Source organism: Amblyomma americanum, chromosome 11, assembly GCF_052857255.1.
Source record: "Amblyomma americanum isolate KBUSLIRL-KWMA chromosome 11, ASM5285725v1, whole genome shotgun sequence".
Taxonomy (NCBI): domain Eukaryota; kingdom Metazoa; phylum Arthropoda; class Arachnida; order Ixodida; family Ixodidae; genus Amblyomma; species Amblyomma americanum.
The window spans coordinates 54,176,604-54,194,007 of NC_135507.1; the positions used below are offsets into that span (position 1 = coordinate 54,176,604).

At 48.8% G+C, this 17,404-nt stretch overlaps 1 protein-coding gene across 7 annotated transcripts in view; it reads right to left on the reverse strand.

Moving 5' to 3' along the window:
- The window catches only part of LOC144110758 (ATP-dependent RNA helicase vasa-like), a 41,159-nt gene that overhangs the window by 4,374 nt on the left and 19,381 nt on the right, over nt 1-17,404 (reverse strand). For 5 of the 7 annotated variants that reach the window (XM_077643831.1, XM_077643832.1, XM_077643835.1 and 2 more), the window contains 7 exons: nt 15,794-15,880; nt 15,052-15,129; nt 12,281-12,445; nt 9,176-9,477; nt 8,690-8,977; nt 7,908-8,588; nt 4,849-4,971 (listed from right to left, as the gene is read on the reverse strand). In XM_077643831.1, the coding sequence (XP_077499957.1) occupies nt 4,849-4,971; nt 7,908-8,588; nt 8,690-8,977; nt 9,176-9,477; nt 12,281-12,445; nt 15,052-15,129; nt 15,794-15,880 (1,724 nt within the window). The remainder of the gene's footprint in view (nt 1-4,848; nt 4,972-7,907; nt 8,589-8,689; nt 8,978-9,175; nt 9,478-12,280; nt 12,446-15,051; nt 15,130-15,793; nt 15,881-17,404) is intronic. The other 2 variants (XM_077643836.1, XM_077643834.1) reach the window with 1 other exon arrangement.

Below are 17,404 nucleotides of genomic sequence, written 5' to 3' on the forward strand. Positions count from 1 at the left end.
AATTTAGAAGGGCCTAGTAGCCTGAGGTGCCTATCCAGGAATTATAATTTCACAGTGCCAATACATTCTGCAAATTCTCCTGGCCCGTCCCAAAGAACCCATGTAAACCATCTTGATATACTTCAACTTGAGAACCAGTGGGCACAACTCTATGAAACCTGGTAATTCTTCAGATGTTTATGCTGTGAGCATACCCTGAAAATTTCATCAAGATATCTCAAGAAAGAAAAGTGTGTTCTCTTAATCAGAATTTCATGGGGTTTCTTTTATACCATACCTAAATAAATTTCTGAGGGCAAGACAAGCCCTTGAGACAAGATATTGTCTTTGGAATTTGTAATAAACAACTAAAATTTGGTTAATGCAGGCCTAATTAGCAAAACACTAAATTCAGGGCTGTGCTAAAATTTTTCAGCAAGAAAATTTAGAAAAAGGACCTTGTCTTGCCCTGGGGTACATATCCAGGAATGACAATGCTGAATTTCACAGTGCCAGCACATTTTGCAAATTTTCCAGGCATGTCCCAAGGAACCCATGTAAACCACCTTGATATACTCCTGTAACTTGAGAACCAGAGGGCAGAGCTCCATGAAACTTGGTGGTTCTTCAAATGTTTGTGCCACAAGCTTACCCTGAAAATTTCATCCAGACATCTCAAGAAATAAAGAAAGTTGATGCTCAAGGGTAGCCTCCCCCCCTTCTGTACCGTGACTGTCAAGCCGCCACCGGCACAGCGTGCGCCAGTGCCGGTTTGGGATTCCGCGGCAGCAGGGAGGCTGACGAGGCAAGCGAAGCTTTCCTCATCACCTTTTTCACCTCGTCACCTCTTCACCTTTTTCTTTTTACTTTGTTGTTGCCCGAGGCTAGCACCGCTGCTTATTGGTCCGCTCACCCTACGAACTAGCCAACCCAATCGGTCGGGCGCGATATGTCCTCTCCACATTTCTCGCGGCCCTGCGCGCCCGTTCTGTTCCGCCGGTCTTTCCGCAACAGCCAGCGCGCAGATCATCACGCTAACAGCAGCTCCCGCTTCTTTGTTCCCTCGTGCGCGACGACTGCGGAAATGCAGCATGTTTGCATGTGTCGTTTTAAGAGCATTGATCGCGTCAGCCCGAAAGGTACTGCAATCAGTACGATATGTCGCGAAAGCGGACGGCGCCGTTCTTGAAGGACAAACTGGATATTTTGAAGGTGGACGAAGAGCCCAAGAAAAGGCTCATTGACATGGCCAAGGAATTAGGCCTGCCAATTTTTACGCTGTCTACGATCGTCGCTCAGAGCGAGCAAATTATGCAGAATGTGCAGCACTTTGGCGTAAACTCCAAAGAAGCAATGACTGCTCACTATGTAAAGTTGGAAGTTCTGCTAACATGGTTTAAGGGGGGAGGCTACTTTCAAACACCAACTTTTTTGTTTCTTGAGATAATGAAATTTTCAGGGTACACTCATGGCATAAACATTTGAATAACTATAAAGTTTCATGGAGCTACGTAAATTGGTACTCAAGTTACAGGAGTATATCAGAATGGTTCACATTTTCAGGGTACACTCATGGCATAAACATTTGAATAACTATAAAGTTTCATGGAGCTACGTAAATTGGTACTCAAGTTACAGGAGTATATCAGAATGGTTCACATAGGTTCCTTATGACATGCCTGGAGAATTTGCAAAATGTGTTGGCGCTGTCAAATTCATTATGAAGATTCCTGAATAGGTACCACAGGGCAAGACAGAGCCCCTTTTTTGAATTTCCTCACTGAAAAATTTCAGCACAGCACTGAATTTAGTGTTACTAATTAGACTCGCATTAGCCTAATTTCGATTGCTTATAATAAATTCTAGAGTCAATATCATAAAAAAGTGGGCCGTCTTGCCCTCGGAAATTTATTCAGGCACAGAATAAAAAAAACCTGGTGGGACTCTGATAAGCGGTTGCAGAGATACTGCTGGCAGCCACACCAGGCAAAAAATTCATTTCGAGAGAACGGCCCTTGATGTTTTGAAAGAACATTTCCGGATCTAAAATGACCCCGCAGAATAGTTTGCAGTGTCTTTGCAGACTTTATCTGCCGCCTCTCAGTCTTTGTTTGACCTCGCTTCTCGGCCTTTCCCATGCGCAAGGCATCTTTTTCCACAGCTCGATGGATGGCTAGGTGGCCAGGTGTGAGCCCCGCAGACAGAAAAATTTCTACCAACTCAAGCTATGTAGCCAGTCCGCGTTGGGTACCTGACAATTGTCAGTCCAGTTGCAAGGCAGCGTTGGCACAAGGTTCTGGAGAGCAGGTGGCCACATGCACACATTTGCACAATGCCAAATACCTCATCTTTGCTAGTAGCAGTGGCAGGTGCGGGATAGGGCGACATCGCTTGAAATTTTCGTAGCGTCGAGGGAGTGGCACCGAGTTTGTTTTTCAGAGCATTACGCTGTGCCTCCACCGCCTCTATTTCCTCGAGTGCCAAAAAGTGCGTGTTCACGCGCACGGTCGACGATGCATCATCGCTCACGGCGACAGACACTAGACGGGATGCCGGGATCACCGAGGTTGACGCAGTCGGGATGGCAGGCACACTTGAAACGCCATCTCCTTGCGATGAAGCGGAAAGTACGGTGCTGGAAGTGGCAACAGTCTTCTTGTAGCGGTGTAGCAGAGGCAGCACTGCTGGAAGCGTCACCGCAATTGCCGGCAACGCGCTTTGCTAACTTCGCCATGCGAATGGCGTTCATAGAATGACGCCGCGAACCGAACGCATGTCGCATTTTGAATTTCCTTTTAGGGCCCATCGTGAACGGCCGCGTGACGATCCGCAGGGTGCGCAAAACCGTTCAAAGCACGCCACAAGAATCCCGACAGCAGCGGTCCCGACGCGCCGGGGGAGAGACCACGTGTCGGCGTGCGCAGCAGCCAATAGCAGCCGCGCTATCTCCCGCGTCCGCAAGGAGCGCGCGCTTCGTCCAATCACAGCTTGAATTCGAGACGCGGGAACCTCAAACACTGCTTCGAGTCCTCCAATCTCGTGCGAGCCATGCTTCTACCATGCCGCGGCCACCGCCGGCGAAAGCAACAGGGAAAGGGCAAGCATTCACAAGCGAAACAAGACCAAGATGGCGGCGCTCAGTTCAGGGGCATGGAAATGGCGAGCGCGCGATGTTTGATTGTTTTTGCCATGCGCACGCGGCTCGGGGGCTGCCACGGCCTGTTGTATAATTAGAATCAGTTCCGCGATGAATTAGGCGTTCATAATTACAGAAAATGTAGTTTACAACACATAGCCGAAATATACACTTTTTGAAAAATAGTTTTTCGCGATTTTTCGACTTTTGAAACCCGCATCCCCCATTAAAGAGGTCACCGCGGCCAGCGTCAACGGCCAGCGGCGAACGGAAAAAGGTTGACGCCTCCGTCGTTGAAGATTGGATGGCAACCACACTGCAGTCTCATCGCGGGATATGATGCTCGCGATGTTTTTAACATTGACGAGGCAGGGCTGTTTTACAATCTTCAGCCCGAAAAGAGTACCTGCTTCAAGAGCGAAGCCTGCCAGGGAGGACAAAAAAGTAAGCAGCGTGCGACGGTTTTGTTTTGCTGCAATGCTGACGGGTCAGAAAAAATGAAACTGACCGTCATTAAAAAATACGAAAAGCCCCGATGCTTCAAGGCAGCCGGTCATTCGCCCTACACATATAGAGCCAATAAAGAGGCATGGATGACGTCGGCTCTTTTCGTGGTAGAAGTGGTATTCCTGCCCCCGAACGCTACTAGTCATTTGCTGCCACTAGATGCTGGCATTATCGGAAACGTAAAGCACCACTTCAAAGGTTTGTTGGTGCACCGCCTCCTTGCGAATATTGACCGTAAGGACGCAAATATGCAGATTAGTCTTCTGGACGCTATGCATTTTATTGCAGTGGCCTGGGAGCGCATTTCCCCCTGCAACCATCGCAAATTGTTTCGCAAAATGTGGGATTTTTAAATCCACAGTGGCCACCACCTCGCAAGTGCCAGATCCAATTCCGGTTGATGTCTGGAACCAGCTTGGCATTGACTGCAGTGCCGACGATTTCGTCACCGCGGACGACGATCTCGTCCCCTGTGGTCTGCGCACAGTGGAAGACATTGTGGAGGATGCATCGTCGCAGCCTGGAATTTCGACCAGTGACGAAGAAGAATACGAGCGCCAAAATGGTGATGACCGACCACCGTCGGCAGTCGAAACTATGCACGCTCTCGGTATTCTGCGGCGTCCTGTGACATCCGAGACTGTGCGTGAGAACACTACAGCCCAGTTCTTCAGCTTCAAAAATTCTCTGCTGGCCAATCTCACGGAGAAGACTCAGAAGGACATACGTGACTTCTTTCCATGTAAATAAATGTTATTTTTGTGCAAGTCTCATGGTTTCGGGACGGATTTCGCTCGTTTTTTGGTGATATGAAATTTTGGGTGGTACGAATATTTGCACGTCCCCTTGAGATTCGTATCACTGAGATTCTACTGTATTTTGAAGGGGTGCTGCACAAATGTTTTCAATGTTAAACGCATTTTTTTTTAATGAACTCAGTCTCGGAACTTCACGAACTACCTCCACTGTTAAGGGATGAAGACAGATTCAATTGAGGCCACCCCAACTGGTGGCATGTGCAGAACTCGTATGCTCTGGTGCATTCACGTGCACGAAGCAGAGCAGAAGCAACCTGTCTTACTCGTTACTCGTAAAAGTAATTTGTGGAGTTGTTGAGCTTTGAACAGGTTTAAAGCAAGCCATTCGTTAAGTCCTCTGGAAGCAAGGCATTTCCCAAAATCCATTTGTTGCTGCACCGCTCGCAGGAGGAGGAAAGGCACACTCACCCGTGAACCGCCGCCACCACCAAAGTTGCCGCCGCCGCCTCCACCAAAGCCACCGCCGCCGCCGCCTCCTCCTCCTCCGTACTTGGCCTCATTCTCCAGCCAGTCTGGAACCTCCTGCTGGCTCTGCACACAGCACACACTCGCCATCAGCTGTTTGTACATGAACAGTTCAATGGCTACAGCAATGACTGAGCACAAACATTCGTGCGAAAAGGCATATGTAGATTCATTTCCAGTATCGAGTCACTCAGTGGTAGATTCAGTCACTTCGGTACGGATTCTATACCTGGTTTTTCAACACCACCAATCTATAATGACGCATGGGGTCTTCACAACTATGTCAAATGCATAACAAAGGTCAATCTACTGTTCGCATTACATTCCCTGTCCATTTTTTCTTCTCAGATTAGCTCCGATATGAACCCTTAATTGTTTCCCGACCCACTCCTGCTTTCTTCAGTCTCTCAACGTTACAACACTTCTCATTAGGAAAAAATGATGCACCCCTTAGATACACCAGAAATTCAAGGGTTTTAATGGACCCTCAGAAACTTCAGGACATTGATAACAACTTTAAAATCCCCCACCAAAGCCAACATCGCAATGTCTGTCGCCTCAAACAACAGTGCCCACCACGGGTGCCAGTTTCCGCAACAATAGACTTCACCCGTGGCCGCCAAACTATATCGGTGCCTCAGTCATTGGACCACAGGATAATACACACGGCAAAGGCTGGTTAAGGGGCGCTCACATTAGTGGGAAAACGCGCAACGCCGGGCGTTTCCCGCGTGCCGCTTCCCGCCCAAGCCGGTTTTTCTCCCGCGGACAGCCTGCTCTCCCGTCCCGCGGAGCGATGGGTTCGGTACCTATTTTTCCCGTGCCGGTGACAGAACAGCCAATGGGCGCCGACCGTGAACCGTGACGTCGGTCCCAGTTCAGTGACCCCGTCGGCGGAGGCGGAGGCTGCGCGCGTCCGGCCGGGGCACTCGGCGGCTGCTTTGCCAGGGCGACGGGAGGGGAGCTAGCAGGGTGCGCTTTCCAGTCTTCTCTAGTGTCACGTGACTATCCCCTTCTCTTTATGCTCGTTCGGGTCCTCCCTCAGCGCCTCCTCTCTCCACATTCCAAGACAACCGCAGCGAGAAAACGCGCGTAGTGTGAGCGTCATTCCGAGGAGCTGCGAGGCAGCGTCGACGTTGACGCTGTGCCGGCGCGGGAAGCTTCCCGCTAGTGTGAGCGCGCCTTTACAGCAGCCTAGGCACCTTGCTATGCTTAGTGGGTCATGGAACGATGTCTGCCTCTGCTTTCCCAAAGAAGACTGAACAAATTCTTTGTCCAGCAAGCCCGACAAAGCCATTGCGGCTCTTGATTTGTGTAATCAGTTGTCAATTTCCTGGTGCTATTTGTGAACAATGTTAGACCGTGGGAGACTTTCAGACGAGGACTATGTTGCATGTGCTTCGACGTGCTCAGCACGGTTTGCTGCTATTGTGTGTTGACATAAAGCCAAGGTCACAGCTGTTCGCAGTCCACCATAACACTGAAAAATTGTGCTCCAAAGCAACCGGGGATGGAGAAAAAATTGACTTTCGCTCGCTAACCTGCGAGCAGTAAGTGCCTGTCATAGAAACACCTCCAAGTTTGTCACTGCTGCTTTTATAATGGTTTATGGGGTTTAAATGTCCCAAAGCAACTCTGGCTATGAGGGACGCCGTAGTGGAGGACTCCGGATAATTTCATCCACCCAAGATCATTGAATATGCACCGAATTTGCACGACACATGGTCCTCTAGCATTTTGACTCCAAAATGCGATCGCTGCAGCCGGGACCAAACCTGCGTCTATCAGGGACGCAGCCAAGCACCTTAACCACTGGGCCACTGCTATCATAAACGAATGTAAGGGCCGCACCCTGTTTTCCTGAAGGAAACAAGCAAACAAAAAGATCAGTTTAAGGGCTGCACCCAAAATTTCGCACCCACATGAAAATACCCATTGAAATACACATGCATAGGAGCTTCAGGTGCTGCCCACGGATGGCGCCAGAGGCCGCAGGTCAACTTTTTCCTCCGTCGCGAGGTCCTGCTATTCATATTGGCATCAGTAACCCCAGCTCCAGCGTATTGTGGCTTTTAAGGGGGAAGACTGCTTCTAGGGGTGAAAAATTGAAAATAGGATTTAGAAATGGAAATAGAATATAAAATAAAATTTTTTAAAATCAACAGCCGTTATTTTACTAGTCTGAATTTCCAGAACTCCAGAGTAAATATTTCGACATACGATTAAAAAATGCAGATCCGCACACACTCCGGACAGATTTTGACGCGAAAGCAGCACTCTTTCTGCGACACGCAGCAGTCATTCTCCGGCAGTGATCGCCGCCATGTTGGTCTCATTCGAAAGAGCAGTTTTTAGTGTTCTAAAAAATAGTCGCACCGTGCGCTGCTATGTGCTAGTCGGTGCACGCAAGTTTTCCAAGGCAAGCCGTGAACGTTTCCCGAACTGGAAGAAGAGTTGCTCTGCTATGTGATGGAAGTGTGGAACAACTGCTATGCGTTGACAACGGACATGCTGAGAGACTTCAATGGTGTTTTTACTTTCGCACATCGCATATATGGGCTGCACCCCTAAAATTGTCCCCCGAAACTAAAAAAAAAAAAGTACAGCCTGTACATGCGTTTATACGATACTTGTATAGAGTTAGGTGGGCAGATACGACATTAAGAAGTTGTGGGGACACTGCGGTCGCAGCTGACAAAGGACAGAGTTTATAAAAGAGGCTGTTGCCCTGCAGCGGGCGTAATAAGGCTGATGATGATGTTGAATTTGGCTAGACTGCATTACAAAAGTAAACCAATCTAGTGAAGCTTGTTTCCCCATTTCACTTAGTGCCCTTTTTGAACTCAAGATACAGCAAATGCATACAGCATGACCAATTACGTATGCTGCACTGTGGCAGCAATACACGAAGCAAACCTAGCCAGTCACAGGTTAGGTTAGGTTAGGTTAGGTTAGGTTAGGTTAGGTTAGTAACTTGCTATAGTCTACGAGAGTATACTAACCTCAGCAAGAATCTTGATAAGCGCTCCAGCCAGGGCCCCATTCGCTTCAGTGTCGTAGAAGCTTGTGGCCTGGCCCAGGTTGCCAACCCGGCCCGTGCGGCCCACACGGTGGACGTACTCGTCAATGGACTGAGGCAGGTCATAGTTGATGACATGACGCACATCCTTAATGTCGAGTCCACGAGCAGCCACAGCAGTTGCCACAATGACCGGGCAGGTGCCCCGCCGGAACTCCAGCAGGGCCTCCTCCCTCTGCCTCTGGTACCTGTCGCCGTGGATGCTGGTTGTCTTGAGACCCTTCTGCGACAGGAAGGCCGCCAGAAAGTCGGCAGTCTTTTTCTTCTCCACAAAGACCATCACCCGGTCGCTGCCCTCCTTCCCGAGGATGTCCAGAAGCTTCTGCCGCTTTTCGAACTGCGTCACCTGAAACACTTGTTGCTTCACGTCAGAGTTGGCACTGCCAAGGATTCCGACCTTGAGAAAGATGGAGTCTTGTAGGAACTCCTGGGCAAGCATCTGAATAGACTCTGGGAAGGTAGCCGAAAACATCAAGGTGCGGCGCACCCCCCGCTGCGGCATGGATGAGTGGCCCACCAGAGCACGCACGTCTGGCTCAAAGCCCATGTCAAGCATACGGTCAGCCTCGTCCAGCACCAGGAAACGGAGCTTCTCAAAAGAGATCTGCATGACAAAATGAAGCAAGAAGCTTGGTGACGCAAGGAGCCCTAGGAAGAACAAAGCAACAAACAGTGCAGAGACATTGGCAACAAGAGTGCACCCACCTTGCCTTTCTCGACAAAGTCTTTCAGCCTGCCAGTGGTTGCCACCAATATGTGGCAGCCCCTCGAGAGCTGCGTTAACTGGTGCTGAACCGAGGTGCCGCCATAAACGAGGACAGTCTTGAGTATGGAGTCGTAGGCATATTTATGCGCGTCCTGCGCAATCTGGATGGCAAGCTCCCGAGTAGGCGACAGAATGACTGCCTGAGGAGTCTGCACGGCCTGGAACGATGGGTTCTCCAAAGCACTATCGCTCATGAGGGTGTGAAGGATAGGCAGCATGAAGGCCGCCTGAAACAGAACACAGATTTGGGCGAGTTGGTAAGCATTCATGGTGAGTGAACAGTGCAAGAAAGGCAGGACAAAGACAAGACAAGCGCTCTTTGCCCCGCCTTTCACACCAAATGATTTCAGTTCTTAAAAATTTTCCCATTAAGACTACCCTGGCCCAAGTGCAAAGCACATACAAACAACGAACTCCTGCCTCACCGTTTTCCCAGAGCCAGTCTGTGCACAAGCCATGAGGTCCCTGCCGCCCAGGACAATCTTGACTGCGTACTTCTGTACAGGTGTGGGCTTGACATACTTGGCCCGGCAGAGATTTTGCAGGAGCAGATCACACAACCCCATCTCCTCAAAGCTCGAGAAGGGCACAGTAAACTGCGGGTCGCTCACTTCCACGGGGATGGTGTCGTACTTGGAAAAGTTGATGCCCGTGGAGATGCTTGAGAAGAGAGTGTCCTCATCTGTGGGCAGCGATGGTGGCACATACGGAGCCTCCATGGGCTTGCCTGCATTCAGGAAATCAATTAAAAAAACAAGCAACGTCCCACATCCTGTCCTCTGCCATGGCACCGCTTGACGAGCCTGTACCACCACTGTTCTCGCTGAAGTACAAGTTTACAGCAGTCTTAATAAAACACGTTGCGGGGCAGTTTAAACTTCAAGAAAAGAAAATTACAGCAGAATGTACAAGCAATCCAAATGAAATGTGCACAGTTGATACCATGCTTTACATTTTTTTTTTTATGGGTCTTAACACCCGCAAAGCAACTAGAGTGGCTATGAGGGACGCCTACTGGAGGGCTCCGGAATAAGACCACCTGTGGTTCATCGTGTGTTGACACTGCACAGTACACTGGCAGCCTCCAGCATTTATAATAAACTGCACATCTCCAACCAAAAATTTAAATTTTAACCCAACCTTTCGAAGCCGACTCTGCTCCATCAGGGGTGACTGAGGGCAGTAGCTAGCGTCTTAAGTATGGAGGGGAGGAGGGGGTCAAAGCGGCAGCATAAAAAGACGTCCGCAACTTCGAGAGAGAGCGCAATCCTGTAGCCGAGGACTCAAGACCATAGAATCAACTTCGAAGCAACCCGCCAAATCTGTCAAAATCAACTTCGAACAAAATCTTATCGGCTTTTCGCATCTTGGATTGAGGTGGATTTACTCTGCAGTTGGATTTGCTTTACATACATTCGGTACCTCATTTTGGTACCGGCCGTCCTGAGGGGGGACGCGGGTCTTTGGGACCAAAAAATCGCGAAAAAAATCGACTTTTCAATTTGGTCATAGTTGGATAAGTCTCATCATTTTCCATCTGAATTTCAAGTTTCATGGCTGAATACCGCGTAGTTTACAAGAAATCAACACGCAAAGATGCAATTTTTGACAGGAGCGCTCGGGAAAATAGGTTAGAAAATGCCCGTTTTGCGTCGCGTGTCCCGTGGCCGGCGCAGCTAAGAGACTTTGGACTCGTTTGAAAGAGCAATGTCTCAGCTTTCTTTCCCGCCAGAACGAAAGGTCTACTGCGATTGGTCGCCGAGTAAAGGACAGAAAACAAAATATAAAATGCGGCAATGCTATTGGCTGTTGGACACCACATGGCGAAATTCAAGCACCTCATTGGGCGGCACCATTTTTTTGAACGCTCCAAGCTCGTCCTGCGACGCCATTTTGAAAAAGACCACAGTGGCTTGAAACCATATCGGAAGTTCGCAGCACGCATAAGTTTGGGAAAAAAACGTAAAAAAGGCCGCAGAAAGCAAGCGGAAGACAAGTTCGTCAGCAGTGATGTCAACCAGCAGCAGCGGAGTGCCTGAGCGTTAACCGGCAGATGACGCGACCTTGGCAGCCGTTCCAGCGTTCGTTCCGAGCGCGGTGCATATCGCGGCTGCAGAGGATGACTGAGAGCCAGAGGATGGTTTTACTTAAAAGTGATCGGAAGAGGGATAAGGGAACAACGAGGCACAGGAGTGCAATTCGGCGGTCGTGATAAGCGCTTGTTTACCAGCTTCGGCGTCCCCCTTCGACACTGAGCAAATTGCGGGCTCTGGCGAGATTGGCAGCAGCGGGTCAGATTAGACATTTCTGCCCAGCGCTGATTGCACGCCGATGATAAAATCGCCAGTTTGGCAGCAATTTCTGCAACCTAGCACAAGATGTGGGCGCTAGCGAACAAGCATATAGACGCCAACCCTCCATTGCCTGCGGAGCTACCGATGTGGTGGTAGATATGGTGGCGATCGACAGACTGCTTTACAATACAGTGTGCACCCTCGAAATCCTTTTTGCAGCTTGCTAAGCGGCAGGAATGGCAAAATTGTGATTCAGACTATTCACTATGGGCCTTCTAAGCCGCTTGTTTCGGAAAACTAAGCACTGTAATGTGCTTACACAGCTTCAAAATGTTTGATTTCGTTTTTCGCGTTTTTCTCAGTTTCGTTTTCTGCACCACCCTACACAATGCTGACAAGCTTTTCCCGGCTTTGGTTAACGCGATTTACACTATTTTTGTTTGGTGTCGCGCCCGTCGGCAGCACGGACCTTAACAAAACGGTGCAGGCCAATGAGCTGCGCCGGTTTTGACACATGATGGGCAATGAACACTGGCACAGCAAGATTCCAATTCTTTCCTTTTCATGGCTAACAAAGCGACGCTGCGCAAGTAGCTCCGATAGAAATAAACAGGAAGAGACGCTCTTTCAACGAGACCAAGATGGCGGCTTTCCGGTGCGTCATTTGAAAATGGTGCCCGGCGCGAAATGAGCATTTTTGAGGTACTTCCGAGATTTTTGGTCAGAATACTCCTGTTATTCGGCCTTTTCTCAAAAACTACGGGTTTCTCCGCTTTGAAACTTCACCCACATGTAGAGAATGACCTCACTATCACGAATAATACAAAATTGAAAAAACAGATTTTTTTTCCGCGATTTTTCGGCTGCAAAGACCCATGTCCCCCCTTAATTAGAATACCGTATAAACGCGTGTAAGGACCGCATCCGTGTACGGGCCCTCGAAATGTTCCTCGAATATCTTAAAAAAAAAAATGTTTAGCAGTCCCAATGACTTTTAAATTAACGAGGTTTTACTGCTTATAGCATGCTTTCTTTGTCTCCATAGCCTGTCACTGAATTTGGGCATTTTTCAGACATGCCGCACATCTCGAAGCTCTGTGCAACTTTAGCAGAAAGGGATGGAGGAGCTATTCTCAGCCCCTTCCGCAACCTTGCCAACACTGAAAACCCATTGAGATAAAGGCAGACCGAGCCACCAATTACAGCAAGCACCACAACTGGTGCAAGGACCCTCACCATCTGGACCCGTGCGCGGGACTGGCTCATTGGTACAATCCTTGGCCATGTGTCCTTCCTGCTGGCACTTGAAGCAGCCTTTGGGACGGTTTGCTCCATCACCCGAGGACTCTGCGTTGGGACACTCGCGGCTCATGTGTCCATCCTCACCGCACCTGAAACAGCCTGCGAACAGGGCACGGCCCACGCCACAGCACATTGCTTCCTTGCACGACCCTCCTTCGGCATGCAACACACACTGAACATCCACAACAATCGAAGAAGGGAATAAAAGAGGGAGGGAGGGGGGGGGGGGAGGGGGGTCACAGCGACACCTAATTACATGATGTGTTGGCAATGCAATAGTATTGGCAGTGGCACGCCACTTCCCTCCAGCCAATGGGCAAAGTCTATGACCAACGACGCAGCCCCAGAAGCCTAGCTGCAAGAGCATTCACATCGCAATTTCTACAGCAATTTTCCAAGGTACTTGGAGCATGTTTTCCCCACCTAATTGTTCAAGGGCATGAACGTGTTTTGCTAGAGGACCAGATCAGACCAGTCATTCATCCAAAAGACCATTTCCAGAACGAAAAAATTGCTAGAAATTAACTTTGAAAACTATCAGCTTATGGTGTTCCTAGTTTTGAGGGACTACAGTCACCAACCTATACCCATATACCCAAGTAGCAAAAAATGAACAACAAACAGCCAAGACAGAACGGGCAATTGACCCAGTGTTAATCCAACATGACTCCTTTCATGTTGGCAAAGGGCAGATTGATTGCAACAGCAACGCCTGCTGGCTTCTGTTAGGTAGAAACTCAGTTTGGTAGTGACTCAAAGAATGATCTGCACAGTATTACTCATATCCTGGTGTCAAAAACACATCATGATTATATGCAAGTTGCTATGAGGTTCCCGAAACATTGTGCAAGTCCAAATATTGGATTCCGAAAAATGACCGCTACTGTACATTGTGAGCACATCACAGAAGAATTGACCATTTGCGGAAAAGTTTCTGCGCATGCGCGGTGAAAGCGCAGCTAGCGCCCTCTGTAGGCGATTTGGTTTTGGTTGGAAAACATGAGCTGGCCGTGCATTCCAGCGCTGTAGTGCGGCGACAGATGTGAGCTGTAACTGCCACGTAACTGTCATGTAACTTCAACGCGTTTCTAACTAAACTGACCACGCGTTTTGCAACAGCGATACTTGGACGTAATAAAAGCCGCTACGAGATACAACGCGCAAAAGACGAAGCCGTGAATGGAGCCAGCAATTCGCGCATCGAGCACGTTTCGAAACGACTGTTCCTGCTACATTTCGCGCTTGCTCCCAAGTGCGTACAGCTCGGTCGTTCTAGAAGAGTTTTGCCATCGACGCACGTGCGTATTCGGTGACAGCCAAATTATTTGTACTAGTATGAACATTCATAAATGCTACAATGTCAAGCTGTGCTATCTCAACAGCGAAGCACGTGTCAGAGCGCAACCTCGCCTATATCCGCGCATTCCAACGCCCCAGCGGCCTGTTAGAACGCAAAGCAATGCTCTATCATATCAGCACGAGCCGTGGTTGAGATGGTGCAACGGGTCATTTACTGATCAGTTAAGTGTGGCCTGCGGCAAAAGGTGCTGCATGAAGTTAGCAGAAACTCTTGCCCTATCGAGGAAGCGCGAACATAAATGGGCATTAGGAAAGTGCATTTCATTATGCTGTTACACTCGCCCGCACATAGGCGCACATTCATGCACACTTTCATTTGGTCATTCGGCGTTCCGGTGAGGTAGTAGACTGCAGGTTCAGCCACACATGGTCGTTTTTCAGGCAACAACTCGAAAACTCTTCGCCCCACCCCGTTTCTAAAAACGGAAATGGGGTGTTCTCCTCCTCCATCATCGTCTTTCGTTAGCAAACGCACGCTTCCGGCGAAGAAACAACGCTAAAACAAGAAAACAAGCGCACGTGAACAGCTGAAATCTACCTTTGCACACGCCTGCTCGAGAACCCCTTTCCAACCGAAAGTGCCAGCGGAGCTTCCCTGTTTGCACGGCAGGCGGCGCTCGCTTTTCCGCAAGTGGTCCATTGAACATGAAAAAATTCTCAACTGACGCACAATTACGTTAGTAATGAGAAAGTTAAGCTCAGCAGCTCTTCACGACACCTGCCAGTGGTGGAGTGTTTCGCTGCTAGCCAACCTTCCCATGGCAGCCGCGTTCCAGTTGTCCATTCCTCCGCTCTCGTTGTGGCACATGCGGAGTTTTGCTCTCTACTACCTTCCAACATGCCACCAGGTAACGAGTTATGCACTATGACACGCAACACAGTAACGGACGGACACCCAAGAGGTGCACTCTACATCAGACTACCGTGAAGTTCCAACAGCACGCACTGCTCCCTACATCGTCAACTCGCCTTTTGGGTCAAAATATCGATCTTACTAAGGACCCCCCCCCCACCCATTAAAAACTTCAACTTCAATGCTGGCTTAATTCCGTGAAAACCACCAACGAACCAATTCGAATAAAAGAACGCCACCACCACTAAAGCTTGGTCTGATTCAGTAGTAAAGGGGAGGGGAATGTTGAGTCTTAATTTAACACAGGCAACAATGAGTCTTGCGATGGGTTCAGTGATGAGCGAGGTGATGCACACGGATGCGCCTCCGATGTATCAATTTCCTCGATATCTCCATAGTTTGGTGGGCATTCTCTCTGAACTCCACAGTACAGAAGGCGAGGCAGTGCAGTGCTTCGCCCGCCAGCAGGGCCAACAGAATAACCACCACTCACCCCTCTTGGGCCGGTCATCGCTAGACGCCGTGGGGCAATCTCTGCTCATGTGACCCTCCTCACCACACTTGTAGCAGCCTGCACACCACACAACCAACACACATTTCACTGGCAAGTTTCAGCAATCTGCTAACAAACAACATCAACCGCCACCCACCAACATCGCTGCATTTAATCTGCTCTCTGCATACTGTTCGCGGAAGCGCATTTATCGGGCAGTTTCTCATCAATCCAAACACACTCAACACCCATCTTAGGAAACACTGATGTAACAGCCAATGTGAAAAAAAAAGACACTGGTCACTTGGTTGGCTGCCCTCTCTCCCATTACACAGAACTTCTGTAACCGACATCAGTACTCAATCGCATAATGAACCCACCGCCCCACTTTTGATAGAGAATTTGCTTTGTTAAGCATGAGCTGCTCTTAGGTGTTCCTCAGTTTCGCATCATTCACAGTGCAGACTTTGGCAGGGCGTATTTATATTTTTGATGAGAGTTCCTGCAGGGGTGGTGCACTTACAGTACTTGGCCACACCCCATCAAAACCACTGAAAAAATGCAGCCCTTGCCGAATATGTACGGTATTTATTTAATGTGAAGGTTTCAGCAATTGCCTGGCTTTCGTGGCTTTGGTCATGTGAGCGTTAAGCCTACGAAAGCCGATCAGCAGAGGTCCTGTAGCCAAGTGGATACGTAACTAGCCAAATCTGCTACTCTAATGAAACTCAAGTGTGCTCACTTCTGCCGCCACCTCCTCCACCTCCAGATGAGCCGGGATTGGGGCAATCTCGGCTCATGTGACCCTCTTCTCCACACTTGAAGCAGCCTGCAAACAAATCAATGCCAGTGTGCTCTGGGATGCAACGAAGGCAGCAGAAAATGCAGCCAAGACACACTGATATGTTTACTCAACCAGCAGTCTCCTGGCTGTGCGGTTGAACGAGAGAGTTATCAATAATGCACTGGTTTCCTAATATAGTGAAATTGGGAAAAGGTCCCGTTTATCCCAAGACAAATCACCAGATTGCTACTAGAAAAAAAAAAAAATTCCACACCGCACCAAATTGTTGAAAAAAAAAAAACTGGCGATGGTCAATGCGAGTGAAAACAGCATGGCAATGACAATTTTAATTCCATGCAGTGGACTTGCAGTACAACATGATGGAATGTCAATGTAGTATAAAACACAGTAAAACCTTCAAAATCAATCTGAATGCAAAAATACTGTATTTACACGATTGTAAACGAACCTATTTTTCAAAATCTGAAAATCCAAAGTGGGGGGTTGACTTACTATCTAAACGAAAACATGGCACTATAAGTAAAGCAGAGGCAAACGAGATATCGGGCATGCTACAGCATGGTTGCATTTTTGCTGCGCGGCTCCGTCGCATCGCTCTTGGTGCTGGCCTTGAGCAGCTGCTATTTCAACGCGCAGAACTGGCTTCCCCTCCACCCGCGGGCAGCGGCTGATGACGGCTATCAATAAACAGGAAACTGGCAACCCACGCGTGGGTGCAGACTGCAGCTGCTGATAAGCGGCGGCGGACAGATAAGGCATTCGCGTTTACGGGAAGCTCAAGCATCGAGCACGTTTTCTTTTTACTTTCAAATGCGTGCTCAGCACTCAAGGGAGCGTTAACAGTTGATGGAAGGGCTGCTGTTCCAATCGAGGCGGCACCCCCACTCTGAATGGCAGCGGCGCCGGGGAGTGTTGGTAGCTGACGGAAGAGCCGACGACATTCACGCGTAGTTTCTCTTTGGCTCTGATGCATTTGACTACTGCCCCCCACGTTTCACAAGTTTTAATGTAGGCTTCGTCAGTCATCATTTGTGCTCCGTATCCGGTAAGCAACAAGCGATACAGGTGCGACGCAATGTCCTGATGTGGCTTTGTGAAGTGCGGGATTTTGCTGAACGACAATGTTAGAACGACGTGCTGCGGGACCACAGCAGCGATCAAGACAACAACGCTAGTGAAACGTGAAGACAATGGCGCAAGAGCGGACGAGTAGTCCAGCGACTTATACATTTTTGTTTTGGAATGTGCCCACGGGCACGGCCCCGCGCAGCAGTGGGGAGGGGTATTTGGTGTTATCTATCTTCCTTGTTTTCCAATCTATTTTCCTTGTTTTCCAGCTAAAATTAAACTTTGCAAGCTTACGCAGATTTTTAAGTGGATTCCAAAAATGAAAATTTTTTTGTGCGTGGACCAATTATCTCTCAGGATAATTGCAGTGAACTAAACAATAGAAAAATAACGACGTACCGAAAATTTAATGCACTGCTAGATACCAGAAAGAATAACACAATGTTGCAAACAATTTTTGATTGGTTGATTATTTTGTAT